Source organism: Zootermopsis nevadensis, unplaced genomic scaffold (assembly GCF_977971745.1).
Source record: "Zootermopsis nevadensis isolate Lab colony 2312 unplaced genomic scaffold, Znev_1.0 Znev_ptg000050l, whole genome shotgun sequence".
NCBI lineage: Eukaryota > Metazoa > Arthropoda > Insecta > Blattodea > Termopsidae > Zootermopsis > Zootermopsis nevadensis.
In genome coordinates, this window is record NW_028259182.1 from 1,349,707 (window position 1) to 1,374,111 (window position 24,405).

The 24,405-nt window shown below is 40.5% G+C and overlaps 1 protein-coding gene across 2 annotated transcripts in view; it reads left to right on the top strand.

Annotated features, from left to right (window-relative positions):
* Positions 1-24,405, top strand: part of Sesn (Sestrin) — a 268,523-nt gene that overhangs the window by 238,445 nt on the left and 5,673 nt on the right. Inside the window, exons 1-5 of one of the 2 annotated variants that reach the window (XM_087360950.1) lie at positions 8,188-8,603; positions 21,255-21,425; positions 22,026-22,208; positions 23,547-23,784; positions 23,911-24,197. In XM_087360950.1, the coding sequence (XP_087217076.1) occupies positions 8,583-8,603; positions 21,255-21,425; positions 22,026-22,208; positions 23,547-23,784; positions 23,911-24,197 (900 nt within the window). In that variant the 5' untranslated portion in view covers positions 8,188-8,582. Of the gene's footprint in view, positions 1-8,187; positions 8,604-21,254; positions 21,426-22,025; positions 22,209-23,546; positions 23,785-23,910; positions 24,198-24,405 lie in introns of those variants that run through there. The other variant, XM_022065278.2, reaches the window with a different exon arrangement.

Sequence of the window (24,405 nt, forward strand, 5' to 3'; positions counted from 1 at the left end):
ATAAATGCCGCGTTTTAGTTACCGGTATGTGGAAATTTCTCACGAGACATAGGGAGAAATCGATTAGTCATTACTTTGGGACTGATGATGTCATTTCATGATTTCTGGCTTTTCTTGATGGATTGTTTTGTACAGTTTTCAGTTAACGGCGAAGACAAACAAAGGAAGAAAGCAATGATGGAACGAGAAAAGGAAATGATGAATTAAGAAATGAAACCGGCGAAGAAAGGCACAAAGAGAAATGGATATATGAAAAAGAAGGACTCAAGTAAGAAATAAAACAAGAAAATATTTCGTATTTGTATAATTTATCAGTTAAAGTGTAAGTGCAACACAAACATTTCTCCTTGTGTGTGAACTTCTGTGATATCAAGAGTGAACATGATCGTAGAGTCAGGCTGTATTCGACTTTTCCACTCGACTTCTGAGTTAGGTACGTACGAGGCGCGTCCTTAAAGTAAGTTTCCCTGGGGCCGTTTACAGAAACAAAACACAATTTCATGGAAATATTTATTGCAACAGATACAGCAAGTGTCCAGCTATTTTTCAACATATTCGCCACCGGAATTGAGACATTTGTCATACCGTGGGACCAACTTTTGAATACCTGTGTCGTAGAAGTCTGCCGCCTGGGATTGGAACCACTGTGTGACAACCATCTCCGCCTCTCTGTCATTCTCAAAACGCTGACGCTGACCGGACAGGAATTTCTTGAGGTGTAGGAAAAGATGGAAATCACTGGGAGCGAGGTCCGGGCTGTAGGGTGAATGATTAAACACCTGCCAGCTGAACTCCTGCAGGAGACTTGCTGTCCGTCGAGCCGTGTGCGGCCTAGCGTTATCACTGACCGCACTTCACAGTCGGCGGGAGCTGGAATAAGAACCTCCATCTTCAACAGCTGCAACGATGCTACTGTGAGAACGCGGGAAGTACCGTTAGTGCATGCGCCATGCTACGTCATTGCTCTATCACGTACGCACAGTCGCTTCGCGCAATATAAGGTCTGCTAGCTGTGGGACGAGTGGGAAACTTACTTTTGGGACGCGCCTCGTATTTCCTTAATAAAATCTTCTCGGACTATCAGCCGTGTTAGACGTTGATTAATCGCCGACGTTTCGAGGACCATCTCTGTCCTCATACAGATAATTTAGATTTGTCTGTGATGGTTACTTCCTATTCGAATCGCAAAGATATTCTTTTATTCTAGCCGTGATCTGGATAGTCTGAAAACGATACATTTCAGCATTACAAACATCAACTGGCTACACTGTTTAAGTGATTAATGGCTGTTTACATTGAGAAACATACGAAGACGCTCTGCAGACAGAATTCAGAGGTGCTAAATCTTAAAAGTATGTGGTACGTAACGTTACCACTGAGCTTTTTAGGGTTTCCTGAACATCTTTCAGTTTCTTCGAAAGCCGTGTGCAGTGGAAGTGCGGACTGGTTTTCAGCCCTCTGGGGCTATGGTGAACGAGGTCTGAGGGCAACTACCTTGTTAACTCTCCGAAATTGAAATAATGGCACACATAAATAAGCTTGGTGCCTGTACAGAATTGTATTTCGTTACAGTGTGTTCGTATAATCGCGTTCAGCTGTTGGTAGAATCTCTGGTCCAACTACAGAGGGTATAAATAAGATGAAATGGTTGTGCTGGAATTGTCAGAAGAGCGATATTATGAGTGGGTAGGTACGTGGGGGGGGGGGATAGAGAGAGGATAGGCACATCACTCACGTCAAATTTCCCTTCCCCTCTCGAGGCCAACATGCGTGAGTGCGTTTCTTTGTTCCTGATTCCTGCAGAGATGCGTACGCTTGTCATTATGTACTACACGATCTGATAACATTTACTGCGTGGTACTGATCTTCGTGAAAACTTAAAACCCGTAATTGTATGTAAAGTTTTAAATAGAACTAATGTTTAAAGCACATTTTCCTGGTTTGGTGTGGTTAGGGATTCAAAAGGAAAATGACTTGTAGTTGTAATTTTTAAGATGGACGATATTAAAATGCATAAGTGTCACTGTCGATTGTATCATTCTTTTCGAAATGGCCGCTACAGCTTTCTGGTAGTATAGACGGAAATTATATCGGCAGTAGTGGGAAATATACACGTTTCATTCCTGAACAGTTAATGAAAAATAAAAGAAAGGAGGGAAAATAAAAAAAAATCCAGTGAAAATTATTGAACACATTGTGTAAGGACTAACGAGCAATTAATCAACACGCGAATTTCGCTAGGTCCATTTTCAGATCCGTTAAAAGATCGGACGACATGATATTGGGTTCCACCAAAGCGGTGTTATCCCAGCCATGTAAATGACATGGCGGTATTCACAAAAGGAAGTCTTGTTCCTGTCAGTGATGAATAAATCCTGGAAAGAAATCGAGAAAATTAGAGATCCCGATAACACTCATTCCACTGCTGCCAACTTCTGTCAGTTTGCTGTGCAGTGCCTTGAACCCGGATCCGTTTGGCGAGAGGACTAAAACTGTTGTGACCTATTTTAAGCATGTGTGATGCGGAAATGCATAGGTGAAATTGAGTTTGACTGAACTGCATCTCATATTGCATTGCCGTCTTTTGTTGCGTCATATATCTCTCTCTCTTTAGATCTGCACAGCCACAGACGAGTCTGTGTGCGGCCAGAGATAGATTAATTTTCAATCTATTCATTGCCTTATACGGAAACAGGGTAGTATGGTTCAATGACTACCTGAATGAGATAAGCTTTAGGCTACTTTACTTAAATTTATGGCATTATTAGGCCAATGTCCTTGGCTGTGTGTGTGTGTGTCCCCCTAATAAAGTTTGCCCGAATAGATTTCCATTAAACTTGGTTTGGACGTTGTGCTGTTAGAGAGCAAGGTACCTACGTATTTTATAATCTCACATCATCAATAGTGTCCATGTGAACTTCTGAGGTGTGAGCTATTTGATATTTTGAAGCATACGAGGTGCGATCGGAAAGTTTCAAGACTGTGTTAATAGAGGGCGAACCGGATGTAGTACGAGCTTCTGCCGCTAGGGGGTGCGGCCTACATTCATAGTGAATCAGTGTGCCAGCCGGCATCATCGAATTAGCATTTGTTTCTTAGTTACGGGCGTTTTGGTAGTGCATTACATCACCGACCCTCCTGCGATTTCGGAATGGCGTGTGCATCAAATTTTGCCAAAGACTCGCCAAAACGGCTACGGAAACCTATGAAATGCTAAAGCAAGCATTTGGGGAGTCCGCAATGGGTCGTGCACAAACTTTTGTGTGGCATTCACGTTTTAAAAATGGCCGAACCTCTGTCGATGATGACGAGCGTTCTGGACGACCATCTTCGAGCACAACGCCCGAAAATGTTACGAAGATTCGGCAGGCCATTCACGAAGATCGACGTCGTACCATCAACGACTTGTGCGACATTGTTGGGATAGGCTATGGGACCTGTCAGCTGATTCTAAAGGAAGAACTCCACATGCGACGCATCCTGTCTGAGGACCAGAAGCAGAATCGACTTCTCGTTTGTCAGGAGCTCAAAGATCTTGCAAGAACCGACCCCAACTTCCTTCCTAAGCTCCGTGTGACTTCTTCCTCTTCCCAAAGATGAAAATTCAGCTAAAGGGAAGGAGATTTGAGACGATAGAAGAGATTCAGGCAGAATCGCAGATGGTGCTTGACAGGCTGACAAAGAAAGATTTCCAGGGATGCTTCCAGGCTTGGCAGCGGCGCTGGGATCGTTGTGTTCACTCCCAGGGGAACTACTTCGAGGGTGATGGATGAATTTAATACCTGAGATAAGTGTACGGGTTTTTATACGCGCAGTCTAGAAACTTTCCGATCGCACCTCGTATGTTTTCTTTGACGTAGGAACTGAAACTTAATGTCACGTAGAAAAACTTCGTGTCTCGATTACAAAGCTCAGATGGTTCATGCTATTTGAGTAAATGATATTTGCGTTAAAGTAGCTACCTTTTCCTGCCTTCTCTATTAATGGGTCCTTGTGTTTGTTCTTTAAGTAAGTGGTTGGCAGTCCTGTTACGTATTTAGGTAGGAGGCCCCTAGTTCAAATCTCAGCCCAGAGACCGGTGACTTGTGGTTTGCTTAGTCCTTCCAGACAAATGCGAGGATTAATACTTTAATTTACGTCACTAACTCTTCCTTGTGTATCCTTTCCACTTAATTAATCATTAATCATTCTGTTATCCAGCGCTGTATAGTGTGATTTACTGATAGCGTTGTTACGTTAACTATATAAAGCGTCAGTGTTTGTTAGTTTGGCGGGATTTTTACCCCTGTCCACAGACGGGTTACTTGTGGAAGGTTTATGAGGTTTTCCTGCAGCCTTCCAGGCAAATACCGAGATAATACCTTAAAATAGGCCACGGTATCTTGCTTCCTCCTTCCGAATTCATATATGTGATTGAGCGTCATTGAAGAACATATGAATGTTTTTGCCTTCTGAGGTCTTGCGTGATATCGGCCTTATAATTGTCACTAAGTTTCCCGTTTGTCCTCCTCCCTTCCTTTCAGCTACGTGATGTCTTATCTAAAATCATAAGTGCCTTTTCCTAGCTGACGACATAAAGCGTCATGTAACATGTCTTATTAAATGTCATATTATAAATCTAATGGCTGACTACAGAAACCTATATTACACACCTAACTAATAACATTCTCTCATATTGTGTGTGATGGGGACAGTTTGTTCCCGAAACGTCGGTTTACTACGATAACCAGTTAACGCGGATGTTTGGCAGAGAAGATTTTATTGAATGTACTCGCCGCGAAAGTCTCAAATCCTGTATTAATTATCACCTTTATCTATATACTAGCCATTTGCCTAACCTCGTTCATTTTAAGTTCGTACTGTGTGGGATCGTTTTTGGTAGGGTGGAGTGGAAGAGGAACTACGGTGCATAACAAAGTAGCTACTCTACAATCAAGATGACCGGAAGATAATGTGTACTGAAGCGTTTATTCCATCGTCTTTTCCCTTAGTACGTACGAAACATAAGCTGTGGTTAGTATGAGATAAAGTTCTCCATGTACTTATTAAGGGTTCCCTAACCTCGGGTTCTGTGTATTTAATGTTGAAAGGTACTTATTTATTCTGGGAAACGTCTTGAAGGGAATAAATTACGGATAGGTTTTCTTTGAATTTGGGTAGCCAACGTAATGTAGAGCCACTGCTGTTTAGATGCTGTTATGTTACTGTATATAATTATAAAAATAGAACATATTTCTAAACAAGATGTCTTGCTACAATAAACTAAGTTTCATGTTCCCATTTTGATAATAATGAAAGGAAAACAAAGAATTCTGTGATCCTCAGGGTACGAAGAAATGAATGGAACGGCATTAAATGTAATGGTCTTCTTAAAGGTTTGCTACGGTGCTGTTAATATTACCTAATAGTGCAGATGCTTCAATAGTCATTATTTTTGTCTATTGTCGACGTATGGCCACGGTGGTCTAGCGGTTAGAACGCTGGCCTTGTAATCCAGGGATCTCGGGTTCGATTCCCGGCGGTGCCCGAATTTATAACTTGTGTTGGGCAAGGCCGTGGTCTAGGCAACACGGAGTTTTCCTCCGGGGCTTCCCCGGGTTCTGCGTGGCATCCCAACAATTACTCCATTCACACACAGAAGAAGGCAATGGCAAACCACTTCTGGATCATCTGCCAAGAACGTATATGAACAGGTCCCAGTCCGAGAAAAGGATGGAAGGATCCTGTTCATATGGACCTGTCGTCAGACAGAACACTAAATAAATAAATAGTCTAGCGGTTAGAACGCTGGCCTTGTAATCCTGGGCTCTCGGGTTCGATTCCCGGCGGTGCCCAGATTTATAACTTGTGTTGGGCAAGGCCGTGGTCTAGGCAACACGGAGTTTTCCTCCGGGAGCTTCCCCGGTTTCTCCGTGGCATCCCAACAATTACTCCACTCACACACAGAAGAAGGCAATAGCAAACCACTTCTGGATCATCTGCCAAGAACGTATATGAACAGGTCCCAGTCCGAGAAAAGGATGGAAGGATCCTGTTTATATGGACCTGTCCTCAGACAGAACACTACAAATAAATAATAATATTTAAATAATATTGTCGACGTAACGGCACTGCTGTGAAGTATTACTTCGCAGATCAGGGGAGATTTCTCTGGCTTGGGTTGTGCATCAAATATGCCATCTGCAGTCAATGATAAGTGTTAACAGGGTTTAGAGATCTCTTTTGTGTCCTGTACATGTCTTTGAGTCTAGACTTCGTTGGCTGTTGTCAATCAGGAAGGCTGATGAGAAGATGGTTGTGAATTTTGTAAAAAATATTTTCGTGGGACTAGTCAGTTAAGATATTTATAAGATATTGTAGGTGCGTCATATTGTGATTTTATTTAAAAATAGTATTAAAATATATTAAAATTGTCCGTCAATCACAATAAAGTAATATAAGATAATTAGATGGCTAAAATATTATCCTTTGTTCCGCATCGAGTACTCGATTTACATATGGAACATTTTCGACATGTTTCGGCTTTCATAGAGCCGTCATCAGGTGTATGTTATAAACTCTTAATTCAATTACTAATTTAATTGATGAAAAGACAGAACCTCATGATAATTGCCTTCGAGCCCTGAACCTCTGATCTTCCGTGGACGTTGATAGCCTACCAGCCGTGGTACGGGGTCATGCTCCTTCCTTTACCATCTACTGTGATGTTGCTCAGGCTCGTAGATATTTTGAGTCAGTTTTTTTTTAATTGAGAGCGGAATTAGCGGAGAATGATAAAATATTCTTGTCTTTCTTGAAACAATTGTTATTGCTGCCTGCTATCACAATTGCACGTGAAGTAAAGTAATTGGCTACAGAAAAAGTTCTGAAAGCGATAGACAGTTAACTTTTTCCCATGCAGTATAATCCTCTAGCCTGTCAATCAATCACAATGCACTTTATGAAAGGATAATTTCTTATCATATCGAGGCCAAGATACTACGTGATGAATGATTTGTTTTTCTTCCGTGCTTGGTGACTCACACCCGTTTCTCTTTCAGAAGGTCTCGGATCGACCACCGAGACTAACTTTCCATGGTTCCACGAGAGAGTTTAATTCTAAATCAGAAAAATGTTTATGCCGGAGAGACTCGGATGAATTTTGACCGCTGTATCGAACTGCTCTGTCACGTGGTTCCAGTTAATCGTGCTCGCGAAACCGTTCACACTTACTGACGAACACGAGACCGAGCACGAACAGTTTGGCGGAATCTTAAAAATGACAAGATCGCCTGATGCTAGGTCGTCATCAGTAAAGTCGATCTATGAGTCTTGCGGTAACGCGAACCCGAACTCGATGTTGGCCTTGTGGCTCGTAATGCCGTGCCGACGTTTAGGTAGATACCAGAGCCTCATTGCCGCTTTGTCCTGCACGAGGATATCGGGGGGTTGAACCCGCGTCTCTCGTGTAAGAAGTCAGCGTCTAGCAGTCAGAGTTATGGTACGGTCTTGTATAGAACTAGTCAAAAAAAAACAAACATTGACTATGAAATTAAATCCGAGAACTTAGTCTGCGACATGACTTTTTAATAAATTGTAAAATTTTGACTAGAATTTAAAACGTTTCAAGAAGGTTAAAACAAGTTTTATTTGTGTCGGTAAACAAAAATTGTAACTGGTTTTACAGACTTGATACAGTATGACAACAAAGTGAGTTGCATTGTTTGCCCTCTGCGTGCTGTTGAATACACAATTCTAGAACTAGGAAAACGAGAAACTCGCACCGTAACACATATTTGATGGCTAATGGGGAAAAGACTATTTGTGCAAAACCGTGCATGGCTATTATAAACCTCATATTAATATAAAGTAAATGTATTACTGATCGGAACCATGATTTAATTACGCGAGTCGCCAGCTTCGAATATTGCGACTTCCGAGTTCAGCTTCCGGAGTGCGTGCGTGTGTGCATTGTTTAATTAATATTTTAGTAGAGTCTGCCCCCCATAGGTCGCCGTTTACTTGGTGATATGAAGCTGTAATTTTATCGTGTTGCTAGCCAGAGTCAAGCTTCCCCTCTACCAGAGGATCAGCTGATGCAACCAGCTCTATGGTTGCCTCAGGAGCCAATCAGAAGCCGAGAAACTCCCCTCCCTACACTCGACCTCAAACAGATGATCGCCAGCGTTGTCTCTTTGCTCTTTTTCCTTTGTTCTGTGTAGTTTTTGTCAGTGTGGTTTTGGGAACGGTACGGAGTAGATGTGAAGTGAAAGCTCCATCGTGTTGCAAGGGACGATGTGTATTGGTGATTGTTACCGTTGCCAGACCAACAACGAGTTGTTGTGCAGTGCCAGTTAAAGACGGGCGCAAATAAAAATATCTAAGTTATTTTTGTGTGATGAACAGTTATTATAATATAATTTATAATAATACTAACGGTATAACTTGCATATTACGGGCACTCAGTTGTTGCGGGTGTTGTGGAGATTGCTATTGCTGTGAGGACGTTTCGTTAGGACGTCAAGATTCCCGTCGCAGAGCCCACTGTAGGCGGAGCTGCTGCCAGCGTCACAGCGGCTGCAGCGACTAGTACACCGGAAAGCATGGGGCAAATTGGACGAGACGTGAGTTTAATCAGTGCATGGTGGTATTTTTTTATTGAATTTTGGACTGTGTTAATATTGCTCATGATTTGTTTTCGCCCGAGTGACCAAATTTAATAATGTGGCTTTAAACATCTTGTGTTACCGTTCGTAGTTTCTTTTTAAATAATTTTTGGTTAATTTGCTTGGCACCGTTTTCGTATCGCACGAAAATAAAACTTCACAAAAAATTATTCAGTAACAGTTATTGAATGTGTGGCCATTTTAATGCTGATACAGCAATCTTTCTTGATTTTGGATACTTTGGATGTATATGTAATCGAAAACTGAAGTATTTGTCACATGTTTCGTACCGGCAGCAAGTATAAGCATGATGTAAGCCCCATTGGAATGTCTGCAAGAACATGCTCGAACATGTTTCATGCCGGCCGGCTTCCAAGCCTCGTGGGTATGACGCGTTCACGGCGAGACGTTCCTACGAGTTCCGTCATGTAGTATCTGAATAAGTTGACCTCGTAAAAGGCTTAAGTCATCGTCAACACGGATCACCTACAGTGCTAAGCTTTATCGCACTCCGCCATGACAGCGGTGACTATGATGATAATGGTTATCGCTTCACGTACGAGTAGGAGATGACTAAGAATGAATTCTTGATAATAATGAATGCCCTTTGAAGACAGAACCTTTGAGCAGTTGAGAAACAGAAGTGTGACATGCACGAGATAATTCAGCAGGAAGAGACGGAAGGAAGAATTTTGTTGTTGTTCAAAGATGGCCCATTGCGAAAACAATCCTCGTATTTTGTGGGAGGTGTGTTTCTCACTGTTTCTTGGCTTCAGATTATTTCTCAGTGTTTTAATACCCTGTCTAATACAGAATACTTCTATTCCTGAACAACGGTGAAGAGGCAAGTCGATACAAAATTATTTCAGTAATACGGAAGTGTAATGCCTGTGAACTATATTTTGTTTTAGTTATGGAGAGACGGTAATTGTATAAGTCCGCCGGATTGTTTGATAACTTCAGGTCTGTGGAACATCCATTTATCAGAATGTGACTGTCGTTTAGCTGGTTAAGAATTCCCCAACATTTTATGGGCTCCGGTAATACATTATTGTTTTCACAGGAAGTCGTTGATGGATCCTTAGATGAATCGAGTTTACACCCTTTCGCCCATCGACTATTTCATGCGAGGCAAAAGTAATCGATTAGTTCATCCCAAGCGAAACTTGGAGAAATTCAATTATTTCAAACGAGTCGAAATTAATCGATTATTTCATAAGAGCTTCTTGGCTGGAATTTGGAAACTTACATGGCTCATTAATAAATTCTTCATTTTATAGAGCCAACAAACGTATATTAAATGCTCCAACTGATGAAGTTAAAGGTCCATTAAGCATTGTTTGGTTATTTATAGCATATTCTATCTTCCTTCATCTGATTATGGGTATTAACACCTAAAGATGACCTCTCCACTCACTCGAGCTGCCCTCACGGTCGCCAAGTTTTATTCGTTTCTCAGAATTAAATATGTTATATTTAGCTGCTGTTATTTTAAGTCAGATGACAGACCACGTGCGTGTTGAAAGGATTGATAACATATAACAACTTGCAGTGTAATTTGTGGTTTTACGTAATCTGTTAAATCGCCATTTGTCTGAGTGTACACGTGTCTCAAGTAATTGCATACTCTTGTAAATGTACGTAGCATAGAGTGGATGTTGATTTGGCTTAAGTTATGAAGTCAGAACGCATCTTGTAAAAGTGTTTCTGAGTTGAAATAGCCCACGGTCAGTTGATCAGTCAAGTATTTGATCGTTCATTTAACCAGCTCGTCGGTCCTTGTTAAAATGAATTTTAATGTATTTTTGTTGAGGTGGCATCATCTTGGCAATTTCTTACATGGTGCCAAATGCTCTTCTCCTCCCGTTCTTGAAATTCTGGCTGACGTCCATGCTTTTAAGATATTTTTTTTCAGCGCAAGAGAGTAGCAAGATGTGCGCTGAATTCCATTTCTACAGCGGGTAAAGAAACCTTGAAGAGTTTAAAAATTACATTGCAAGGTTAAGTTAAAATGGCAGAGTCTTGTTATGAGAACGACATACCAACTAAGTTCGTGGAGTGAAAGAGTTCTTGAGAGGCTCATCTCATCTAAAGTGTCCGGCATGAGGACGTGTGGCGCAGGGATACATATAAAAATGCCATTGAAGTAATTGAATACTTTATACACCAACTCTCAGAAGCTGATTGGCTCCCGAGGGCACGTGACAGGGGATGCGCGGAAAAAGCCCAAATCCGAGCCGACACCGTCTCGGTCACCTTAGACACCTCCCCGCTAAAGAACCCGAAGGTTCATAACGTGCTCACAAGAGCACGCCACTAGCTAGTCTCTGTTCTGAACCGCATGAATTCAGGCCGCTGTCTTCTCAGATGTTGCGCCACGTAGTCTGGAATTTTACCGACGTTTCAGAAGTCAGGGCATGAATTCAGTCCACAACTTACCACCCTGTTTTTATGATGTGCTTTAGTTCTCGAAGCTTCCGTGCGTTTCACCCATGCTGTCCTGTACCAACCTTCTTTATTTCATCACGATAATTAGTAAACAGTACAAGTTGTGAAACTTCTTATCGTGTGACTTTCTCCATTCTTCTGTTACTTCATTTCAAGTACAAACATTCCCCTAAACACCCTCTTCTCACCTCCGTGTGTCCTTCCCATAATGTGAGAGACCAAATTTCACGCACATTCAAAACAACGTGTAAAATTACAGTTTGGTATATTTTAATATTTAGGTCATTGGTCGGCAGACAGGAAGGCGAGAATTTCGGCCAAAGTTAAAGCCCAGTTCACGTAAGGATTTTCAAATCTAATGATAGTTAGCGTCCCCAAAATTTTATCTGCTTTAAATTTCTTTACGAGTGTATTGTAATTTTAAATTATTATTTTTAATTTCAAAATATTTTAACTCTCTCACATTTTCGAAGGATTTATAAGCCGTCTTTTGAAATGAGTCTGTCCTGATGACAGGGCATGAACATCTAATTAGTAGAAAAATACCTTCCGGTGTAAATTATTTATGATTATGTAGTGAAAGAAATCAACAGAAGGGCGTGGAGGTCATTGACTATAGCAGTAGCCTTTATTCTTGTTTGTTAACTGGATGTAGTTTTATTATCGCTCGATCTGATAGGCCTTAGGAATTCTTTCATTGATTTCATTTGTGGGGTGTTTACTATTTTGAAACTGAAGGTCATTTGAAGTAATACCTGAAAAATCAATTTACCCTTAAATAAAACCGCGTATCAATTATAAAGATGTTGAGGGAGTAATGCTCTCTGTGGGCGAACGGAAGAGTTATTGACGATTTAAGGTCCAAACTGTTAAGAACAAAAAGTAACAGGCGTTGACGGTTAATTTGGAGCAGGAAGCGATGGCGATCGTGAGTTGAGTTGCAGTTGTTGTTTTTTTTTTGGCTGAGTCAGCTGATGGAACTTCCTATGCTCAAGGACACGCATAGCCCATGGGCGCTCTTCTGCTTGTTAAAGTCTCTTGAAGCCCCGAAGGCATTCGCTGTTTACACAGCCACGTCTCCATCACTGGTGTACCGTGCTCTGAAGGTACATAGTAAGTTGTGAGGTTTAACACGAGAACCATTCTGACCTCTTTTTAAATCAGCCGCGGTACTTAAATGACTGATTAACAACTGGATGACCGGGATTAAAAATTCCCTTGAGGTATTTTCATTTTCGACACCTCGTCTGTCCAATGGTGTAGTTCCATTTCCGCGTTTGTAGGTCGTAGATTGATGGAAACACTGAATTTGTTTCATGAATCTGTCTTTTTTTTTTGTGAAGCTAATTCAGGATGTGCCATTGTTCGTTGCTAAATACTTCACGAACAGCAGCAAACGATTTCGAGAATGAGCACACGACCTGCTCGTGGCCGCGCCGTGTTAGCACCTTTGCGCAACTGGTGTCGGCAGCGGCCTAGTAACCAGGGCGACCTTAACTCGAAGATGACGGGGGGATTGAACCACTGCTCTTCGTGATTGTTGTTGGGTTGATTTTTAAACGTTGCTCTCTGTATATTAATATTTTAGTTTCTTAAGAAGGATTTTCCTTCCTGAGTTACTTGGTAAGTTGCTGTGTGTCTAGTGACTTGCAGATTTTCCGGATAAACTCAGAATCATTGTCAGTGTATTTGCTTTGTACTGCTTCGAAGTGATCTGAATGTGTCACGTTTTTCAGCACGGGGATCATGAGTTGCGAAATATGTGGAAATGAATCCGGTTCGTACGACAGATTTTCGTGAATGATACTAAAAACGATTTCCTAATAATTATTTTAACATTTTATTTTATATACCTGATATTTTAAAAAAATTTCTTGCGATATTGTTGTTACTGATTAAAGAAGTCTAGATGAATCTGGTTGTTGTTCAAAGAGGTACTTAAGATTGGCAGTAGGGAAGTGGATTGTGAGGTCACTTGGACTCGAACTGGTTCTGAAGAGCCATGAAGACCGCTTGTTTTGCTGGCGGTGACGAAACTTCTGCCAGATGGTTTAGCACGTAATCTTCAGAGGGCAAAGAAAAATGATTTCATTCAACAGCTGAAAATGCAGCATATGAAATGTAACATTGTAACTGATCTGTGGCAGAAATGATGATAAACTACGAATTTTAGCCTTTGAGTCGGATGTTTTAATGACTTAAGTTGTCGTCATTGCGAATTGATGGTTACTAGTCTACACGAATAAAAAGATAAACTTGTTTTTTTTTATATTCATTCGATAAAATTATTACGAGTCATTATATAAGACGGAAGGATGACTTGTTATAAAATGAATGGTAACTTTGCGGTTAACTAGGCGAATTCTAGATTCTCGTCCTTTAAAATACAACGCATAGAAGAAATATGAAGCGTTTTGAAACGAGTACGTTCACAAAACGCTATCCATAGAGCTAGGTCACGTCTAGCTGTCGGTGTTTTACTGTGTCCTTCGGAGTGACGTACGTCATGGCTTCAGGTGAGGTGATTGACACTTCAAGAAGCTTTCAGTACCGGTGTTTTGCAACATTGTCAAAACAAAAACGTGTAAGTAATGATTGAAGGACAGGCCACGCATCCGCTAAAGGATGCCACATTTAATCGAAATCCGTTCAGTAGTTTCGCACATAAAACTTTCATCCAAATGGTTGGACACAACCACCAAATTGTGCGTAGGTTTTATGAAGTCCTTAACTCGTTGTCATATACGACACACGTAAAACTCTTTCGTATTCGTCTCGTAAACCGGGGGTTCTCAACGTTCTCAAGATCTGAATCCACATTCATTTATCAACTAGCGGGCCGCAAGTTTATAAATGAGTGATCTTTATTGAAACGCCATCATAGTTTGTCAAAAATGATAAATAGATCGGGTACACTGTTTCAAACGTCTTACTCAGTTGTGTCTAACGAAGTCAGTTATTAATGAGATACTTGGTACTGGGTTCGTACCAAGTTTAATTTCTGTCGCAGTTCTCATGTATCCCTCGTAATTGTTCGTTAGTGAGACGCATCTTAATTCTTGATTTGACTTTCTTAATTAAACTTAACATTTTCTTAGGTTATAGCACCGAGACAGTCTACACCGCCCTGAAAACTAAATTTATTGTTGTGAGATTTGGAAAAGGAAATGGGAAATTTCGTGTGCATATGTTTGGGTGCCTGCAACGAACGTTCCCAGGGATCATAGCGCTGCACGTGTCTTACAGCCAACTGAAAATTAAAGAAAGAGAAATGTTTTATGGAAAAAAAGTAGGGTTAAGTAACAAGTTATGTCGATAGTGACATGGACTGTGATGTTTTATGGCGTCCGGCACTATGTAACTGTTAAATGATGTGACTGCAGTGGGCAACAGCGATGTATAAAGGCCCTCCATCTCTTCCAGATGTGATATCTTTTATCTGTTGACCCACTAGATCTCGTTTCTCGGAGGGGAAATGAACAATGTTGTTGTGATACAAAGCTGCAGCTGATAACTTGTGTTTAAAGTACAAGCATACAACCATAGTATGATATGTTATGAATGATATTTTCATAACAAATTCCTTGGCACCAAAACCCGGAGAGACTGTGTGTTTGAAATTGATTGGCAACACGTCTTATTCTTAAGCACGGGGAGGGGTCTTCGATTCCAGACATGGCTTTTACAACGCTTAGTTTTTCGTCGATTTTCAGAGGACCTCCAAGAAAATACAGTTATGGTGTCTTGACTTAGGGTCCCGACTCCTCTTTTCAAACATTAATTACTCCGCCATTGCTGCCTGCTTAATCCTTAGGATTTCTGGAACCAGAATGTTTATTGCTGTGTTCACTAAGTCCCTTGTTTGGTTTCTTATTCAGAACAAATTGAATTCCGTCCGGAATCTTATACCTTGTTTCCAAAGATTTATTTTAATATCATGTTCCAAGTGGCCGCTTCATTTTGAGTTGAAATTTTGTGAGCATTTCTCGTCCCATGTTTGCCAGTCCAAATCCAATCTGAACGTAAAGCTTCAATAACAAGGGAAGAGTGTGAAACTTAGTTATGTAAAATATTCCACCCTCTTGTTATTTCGTGTTTATTCTGCAGTTTGTTCTAAAACTGCGTCATTCTCAGTAACGTGAACGTCATAATAAGGCTTCTGGATGCCTACCTGTCGTGCTGGAGCTGTTTGTACCACTGTTGCGTTCAAGGACATCCTTTAGCCTGTCCGGTCGAGTAACCAATTGCTGCTGTTATTTATGGTAGTGCCGGAAATGTAATGGCTCTCTGGGGGTAGTGTATGCATATGAATGAGCAGTCCGTAAGTGTGAGAATGCTGTCGAAACCATTATAACAGCTCAAAGAACCTAGCGCCTACTTTGTCAATCCGACGTCCTGCAGTGTCTTTTATTGACGTATGGATAAGACGGTCGATTTAATCCTAATGTCTGAAGAAAAATGGGATCTCTGTTCCTCACTTCAAAGAATACGTTAGAATATTGATCTGTATTCAAATCTGTCATTGATTAGGTTTGTTTTTCAAGTCAGCCACAAGCGATAGCATTTGACTGATAGTCACCCACACTGTTATCCATCAAATTACTAATCATGTGTCGTTCAGTTCGTTGTAAGTTAAGTTATTCTGTTGTAATATTCGTTTCTTAATGATCACACAGAAGTTGGGTAATGCCTTAGAGTTCGATGACCATTTTTCGCAGTTCATCTGCCATCAGTCTTAAGCTAATGTGTAATTTAGTTTTATACTAATAAGAATAACCGCCACGGTGGTCTAGCGGTTAGAACGCTGGCCTTGTAATCCTGGGGTCTCGGGTTCGATTCCCGGCGGTGCCCGAATTTATAACTTGTGTTGGGTAAGGCCGTGGTCTAGGCAACACGGAGTTTTCCTCCGTGGCACCTCAACAATTACTCCATTCACACACAGAAGAAGGCAATGGCAAACCACTTCTGGATCATCTGCCAAGAACGTATATGAACAGGTCCCAGTCCGAGAAAAGGATGGAAGGATCCTGTTCATATGGACCTGTCGTCAGACAGAACACTAAATAATAAATACCTTACCTTACCTTACATTACATTCAGCTACCACAAACCCATCTTAGCGTAACTAATTCAAGTTAAATAAGCAATGTCTTAATCAAATTTATCTCAATTGTAAAGCATGTATAAAGGAAATATTTAGAATAAAGCCAATATATAAACTTCCTTTCCGTATAGACGCATTTACGTCAAATTCTCCGGAACCTTGGTTCCACTGACAACTTTTTATTTTGATACAGTGGCAACGGTTTGTATCGAACACCGGATCTTTTGTATACCGGTACTACACTAGTACGTTACCCACTAGACCGTTGACAATACTAACAAAAGAAAAGTTATAGAAATTCTGTCAGCTGAATACGGGAGTAGAATCTGCTCCCGAAACATCACGTCAAGCAATGGATAATGCCCAGCGTGGCTTTATAAAAGGAATTAATTAACCATTGTCATAAACCTACACTTAAAAGAATCAAGACAACTCTAAGTAATACGGAATCCTGTAGGTAGATTGTGAACCGATTTCCAGATTAGATTACAGCGCATAATGGCAAGCTAGTAAACATAATTACGAGTATAATCAGTAAGATTATCTCATTTATCAGACATAAACATACAAATTTACTTGGTATAAAGAACATTTTCATGAGCATTATAAAATCTTGCGTTTTCTTAGAAGACATGGAGGTCCAATAAGGACGCGTATAGATTGCTCGTTCTAATGCTTGTGTCTTCGTAAATGTGGACGGTTTCACTAGCACGAATCCATGCAGCGCGATTAAATGTAGCCGTATGCTCGAGCTGTTTGCCATTGCCGGTACACACCGGCAACATTCTCTCCGAGTCTGTGGAACACAAACGAGTGACGTATTTTTAACAGAACCAGAAAAGGAGAAGGGGAATATTGCTTGCTTTCGGTTAGATTACAGTGTTTCAGCTCTACACTGAATCTTAAAATCTACTAGCATGTTGTATACATGACAGCGACTGATCTTATGTCTCGAGTTTCATTTTTGAAACAACACATCCGAGGAACCCCTAGTTTCGCCACAGGAACTGTTTTGCGAATGAACCCCCTTGTAAGTAGTCAATACTCGAGGCTTATATTGCTGTTGTGATGGAAAAGTCGTAAAAGATAGGTTTTTCCAGGAAACGAAGTGCAGATTTCGAAGAATATGGATGTCTTCCGGGTTCCTGCGTCATGTGGTCTGACCGACGTTTCTGAGGTGCTTGTTGTATCATCATCACGGTGATTTTCCTTAACTACACTACATGACGCAATAACCCAGAAGACAGCTTCGCCGTCCTGAGAACCTGAAATCTCAATCTTCGAAGAATTCCCACAAACCAGTTTATTTTCTTCTTCAAACATTTATGCAGACTTGATTTCGAAGTTTAGGTGTCTACTAAAGTTTGAAGTGCTACCTGTTTTGCCAGTTTACCGGTAGAAAAATATGAAGCAGCTGTCATAATTCGGTTTTTTTCTCTGGTACCTACATTTAATCCAACATCTTTCAAGTCTTGTTACGATCTCAAGAGTTGGTGAATGACGTTTGCTGACAATTATTAATAAGTACGGGAAAAGGTGTGGTCTTGTATGTGCGTTGCACAATTTCATCGTTTCTGTCTTAACGATCCTTTCGCTTTTGTCATTTCACTCTCTCTTCAAAAGCCAGGGAACTCTCCCCTCCTCCGGTGATAACTGGGAAGGCGGACTTCTCAGAGAACCACTTCATTTATTGACGATGGTGGTGTTCTAGGTTATGACATCGTCGTGTGGACACGTAACTTTATAATTTCATTATTGCTTTCTCTAGAATTCTTATAACGAATCCACAAAATGTAATGTTTGATTTACTAGTGTAATAAACGTTGGGCTCCCTAGAGAGATTCTTGTGTGTCTGTGTGAAAGTGTGTTGATCTGCTGTCAACTTTTTATAATTGTTCCAGCAGTGTTTACTATTGTTGATTGGTTAATCGACTACTTCTGTACTAAGATATCGAAATTGGGAGTAGGTTTCTCATCAAGGTGTCCAATGTTTATCTTAGTCCATTTGGTCAGCTTTGCTGAGGGATGTTTTAAAGTACTGTACTCACGTGTCATGTAATTATTTTATATAATATTACAAATATTTTATGAATTTTCAAAACTGATTTTAATTCTGAAATGGGTGAGTTGGTTTTTTTTTTACTATTTTTCTTTGAAAGATATAAAGAAATAAAAAAAAACAGCCATAAATAGGGAGTACTGCAGGAAGGAAAGGTATAATTTAAAATACGGCAACCAGTCATCTTTGGTAAATTGTTTTCTTCTGTTGGCGTAATAACCGTAAATTAATCCCAAATCCAGGTTGCGTGGCTTAAAATAGTTGTTTATGGTTAGTAACCGCAGGGTCTGTCCGAACTCGAAACCGTTGAATCGCATTCTAAAGCTGTTCCGAAAAAAACCCAATAATAATAACAAAGCCATAAGGTAGAAAGATAGAAATAAATAAATAAATAGGATAACTCCAAAGAAGGAAAAAGAAAATGACGCAGTAGAAGAATGCAGAGAGAGTGGTAGGTGTGAAAACTTGTTTTATTTAGCAATTATTTATTTCAATCCGTCTTATCACAATATTTAAAATTTCTTATAATTAAGATAATAAAATATCATTGATGTTCCATATCGATTGATCGATTTACATTTTGGAACATCCTTTACACAACATGTTTCAGTTTTTATAAAACCATCATGAGGTGTAAATTATTTACGAACTTAAAACTAAATAATTTACACCTGATGATGGTTTTATAAAAACTGAAACATGTTGTGTAAAGGATGTTCCAAAATGTAAATCGATCAATCGTTATGGAACATCAATGATATTTTATTATCTTAATTATAAGAAATTTTAAATATTGTGATAAGACGGATTGAAATAAATAATTGTTAGAATATTCACAATATGACGCAATTACACTATCTTATGTTTTATTTAGCAAATCGTGTATTTTGAAATAGACGAGGAGCCAGCAAGCCCTATGTTAACTGTGCTAATACATTTTGATCTCACAAGTGTTCAGAGGATGTCACGACATAAGTTTACTGAAGACGTATTACTTAAAAGTCGAAAACATCCGGCCCATTGCAATTTGCAGTAACCGGTAACAAGAGACGCTATAGAAACTTCAAATTCCCATGTTAAGCCTTTTAACGGACGCGAACGCACCTGGAAGCCAGCTGTTTCCTTATTCGGTTCCATGTGATAGAATCAGCTGTTCGAGAGGATCGATACCGCTCTCGATACATGACCTACGTGAACAATAGATCCTACAATTTTTGGCACGCGAACCAAAGCCTCTACGTAGCAAAGTTGTCCCTGTGCCTTACCACGGCATCATTAACGTGCATTTGGACTTGGAAGAAGCTAGTTGTAATGGACGATGGTGATGTTCTGATATCAAGATGTTCAAGTTTATTTTGTCCCAGATATTATGGCTGAAATGTATTACAAAGTTTGCTGTTAAAAATCGTTTGTTTGTTAGATATAAAACTGAAACTTTTGTTAGTGGAAATCAGATTCTCTGTTTTGGCTGTCAGTATCTTGTGACTATACGAGGTGCGATCGGAAAGTATCAAGACTGCGCGTATAAAAACCCGTACACTTATCTCAGGTATTAAATTCATCCATCACCCTCGAAGTAGTTCCCCTGGGAGTGAACACAACGATCCCAGCGCCGCTGCCAAGCCTGGAAGCATCCCTGGAAATCTTTCTTTGTCAGCCTGTCAAGCACCATCTGCAATTCTGCCTGAATCTCTTCTATCGTCTCAAATCTCCTTCCCTTTAGCTGAATTTTCATCTTTGGGAAGAGGAAGAAGTCACACGGAGCTTAGAAAGGAAGTTGGGGTCGGTTCTTGCAAGATCTTTGAGCTCCTGACAAACGAGAAGTCGATTCTGCTTCTGGTCCTCAGACAGGATGCGTCGCATGTGGAGTTCTTCCTTTAGAATCAGCTGACAGGTCCCATAGCCTATCCCAACAATGTCGCACAAGTCGTTGATGGTACGACGTCGATCTTCATGAATGGCCTGCCGAATCTTCGTAACATTTTCGGGCGTTATGCTCGAAGATGGTCGTCCAGAACGCTCGTCATCATCGACAGAGGTTCGGCCATTTTTAAAACGTGAATGCCACACAAAAGTTTGTGCACGACCCATTGCGGACACCCCAAATACTTGCTTTAGCATTTCATAGGTTTCCGTAGCCGTTTTGGCGAGTCTTTGGCAAAATTTGATGCACACGCCATTCCGAAATCTCAGGAGGGTCGGTGTAATGCACTACCAAAACGCCCGTAACTAAGAAACAAATGCTAATTCGATGATGCCGGCTGGCACACTGATTCACTATGAATGTAGGCCGCACCCCCTAGCGGCAGAAGCTCGTACTACATCCGGTTCGCCCTCTATTGACACAGTCTTGAAACTTTCCGATCGCACCTCGTAAAGTGGCACATTCTCAGGCTGCAGATGTCAGAGGCGGCCTCCAGAGTGGAAGGTATCTGAGAACGTATTGAATATGCCGTGCAAACAAAGAGTGGTCCAGCTTTGGGGTTGGGCAGGGGAATGACAATTCTTTATCGTAAAACACCAGCATGTTATGACATAACACGCAGGGTCTTGGATTACGTAAAGTTCTTTGTGGGGGAATTTATTATTCTGTTGTTAACCATATTGTGCTTTACAGTTGGCTACATTTCCACCCTTTGCACCATATGTGCCCCCACCAACCCCTCACTCCACAAGGGTTTGGGGTATCCCGTGTTTTGAAGGTCCTTTGTCGGATTGTGTAAAATGTTAATTTGTGTGTGGTGGCGGCAGTGCTGATCGTCGTCATATTGCCAAAACAAAGTATGTACGCACGAAATAAATTCTGGACTCAATCCCTACTCATTTGTTAAAATATTATTGTTACATATGCCGTTTCTTAACCTTAGTGAAATTGTAATTGGGAAAACAGGACTTTTACAAACTTATAAATCCATGTTCTCTGTTACAGACTGTGGTATTTTTAACATTTTGATATCCAGCACAGATTAATACTTGTTTCTGCTTTGTATGTTTCCAGACGCATATGCTGTTTATTGATGCGTTCCTCCAGAACAATCGTCTAGATCACGTGACCCAGGTGATGGGTTATCACCCAACCTACTTAGACATCTTTCTGCGTACGCAGAACTTCATCCTACGCGGTGATGGGCCCCTGCCTTATGATTACCGTCACTTCATTGCAATCATGGTAAGGCTCTTCTGACAGTAAAGATACCTTCGTAAATCTCTAAATCTCTTATGTTTCAACAGAAGTAGCATTGTTCCTCATCAGTGTTGGTCTTTCTGATTGTGACACTGTGTGGACTTGTCAGTCATTCAAGAAGATGGAGGAGGTGTGTTCTTTCAAAACATTGGTATATGCCAAAACAAGTTTATTCAGCATTACAATCTGGAAGACCAACATCAAAATTTTCACTGCTCTGAAAGACGCCTAGGCATAATAAATAGGAGGCTAATATATACAATATCTTAAAGAAATAGGGTCCAAGGATGTGGAATGGATTCGTATGGCTCAGGATAAGAATGCATCTTGAAGGCGATGAATTTCTTGACCAGCCGAGTGACTGTCAATTTCTCACGGCTTTGATGATTGTGGGTGGTTTTAATTCTCTCTGTAATTATCACCAAAGTGGTGGTTACATCCTGGAACATTCTACTGTATAAAATAATTTTAATAATTCTATTTGTGGTTAATAAAATGTAATACGTACAGTGACTCATTGCAAATGGAGAGATCAAAAAGGCAGATTTTGCGCTTATGATTACATTTGAGCGGGTCTTGTTATAGGCGGCAGGACGTCATCAGTGCAGCTACTTGATCAATCTGCAGAAGCAGGAGTTTCTGCTGCAAGGTGGCGACAACACTTGGCTCAAGGGGCTGTCGCGTATCCCCCAGAAGTTACGAGACTTGTACGAGATAAACAAGATCCTTGCGCACAGGCCTTGGCTTCTCAATAAGTCACACATTGAGGTATGTACAATATGTTTAATTCGGTCAGAAACAGACGGTGAATGGTTGGTAGAAAGCCGTGGTGAAGGTGCGTGTCTCTCGAAGGTGTAAAAAATATTTTAAAACAATCAGTTGGTTAAGGCGAGCCACTTGCTCAGACTTCTCAGTTCCCTGACCTAATGCTGATGGACTTTTTATGGGATTTATTAAAGATAAAGATTCAAGCCACCTTTAGAAAGAAATGTGAATGACCTAAAGAATAAGATTATTCAAGTCATAAGACACAATGCATGACATACGCTGCTTGTGTATTCTTATTCTTCTTCTATGGCTCTCGGTATTCGGTCCACGGCCTCCTCAATTCTCCTCTTCCATTCAGTCCTCTGTTAGGTCTGTCTGTCCGAGGCTTTGATCGAGGTTTCGAAACATCTTCCTTTTTACGGTGTAAGGTTGTTAGCCTTGCGACGAACCCCCAACCTGGAGGACCAGGGTACCTGTCTTAGTCTGACCTCTCCTCCGAGGGAGGCCCTACCAGTAGCTATGCTACCGCCAGCATAGCTCTTGGAATATAATAATGGTCGAATATATTATAACTGCATAGCAATTGTTAACATAAATTTAGATAAATTTAAAAACTCCTTACTTAGTGTACTGTCATAAGAACAATAAAAATTGCATGAGTCACTGCCATTGTCATGGAATATATATAAGCAAGGTCAAATTCTGTTACCAGTAGAAGTTTGACCTTGAATTTGAACTGATATATATTGTTTGTGACATGTTTGGTTATGGCCAGTACAGTGTCCTTGAATTACCAACTGAAATTGGTGATAACACCAATATCGGGATACTAGCAGTTCTACTTAACTAATAATAATTCATTTATTTAAGTGCGTGACAACAGCCAATAACAGCCATGCACTAAGAACAATACAATAAATAATAAAAGTAAACATTACAATATAAAAACAAACAAACAATGAACTAAATATATAGTAACAACAATAATAATTTTGTTTATAATATAATAATTATTGTACTGAGTACCATAAAAAATTTTCTCTGATGAGAAATCGTACAGAAGTATGAGAATCACAAAGAGAGTATTTGTACGGAGGAGCGATAGCTCTGAACCAATTCCCTGGATTCTGGTTTTTGCTACAGGTGTTTGCCATCATAATATTCTATCTTTCCCACAGTCTTCTTGTATTTGTCTCCCAAGATGTTTTTGTTCTCTGACTGCTTCTTCCACTTTGTTTTTGGTTTCCTAGTAATTTGCTTTCTTTTCTGAATGTGAGTGCATGATTGTATTAATTGATGTTGCACTTGGAAGAATAAGGATATTTCCATTTTGTGCAGAAGCTGACTAAAGGAAAGGATAGCTGGTCTCTTGCTGAGGTGGTTCACGCCATTGTTCTGTTGGCTCACTTCCATTCACTCTCAAGCTTTGTGTTTGGCTGTGGAGTGAATGAGGAATTGGACCAAGATGGAGGCCACCATAATGGCTCATCTGATTCTGCTCCACCTCTTGGTTCATCACCACGATCTGTACCTAGCCCTACTCCTCCACTTAGCACTGCCCCATCTAGTAGAGATGGTAAGTAATCATGCCTAAATGCAGAGCAGTATGATCTTCTCTTTAAGTTGCGTTATGAACTTGAATTGATTTTTCTGGCAGAAGTTAATGTGTGGAATGAAGATTGATGTATATTCTATGTCGTAGCTGAACCATGGCTAGCCTCAATGTCTCCAGTGGAGCAAGAGGTTGGCGTCGACATGTTGATGCAGCGCATGAAGAGTTTATCGGAGAGGGCAGAGGAATTCTCGCAGGAGGAAAAGACTAAAAGGTTTGAACACGTTGAGAACCAGAGCGTAGAACTGTCGCCAGGTCTTGAGCCTCTAACGCAGCTCAAGGCAGATATTGGCCACTTTGTCGATGACCCCACCTTCTTATACCAAGACTTTGCTCGACGTGGTGAAGTTTCAGACATCCCCACCTTCAGGGTGCAGGTTAGTAACTGCTGCTGTTTCTTTTAATTTTTGTTGCTGTATGGAATAGCGTGGTGTTTGCAAAATGTGTATATGCAGAAAAGATAACGAACCAGTGTAATTCAGTATTAGTGTCTGACTACAGACTGGATGCCCACAGTTTGATCCCTGGCAGGGACAGAGGATTCTATACATTTATTTCATATTAAAAGGCTACAAATGGATATTT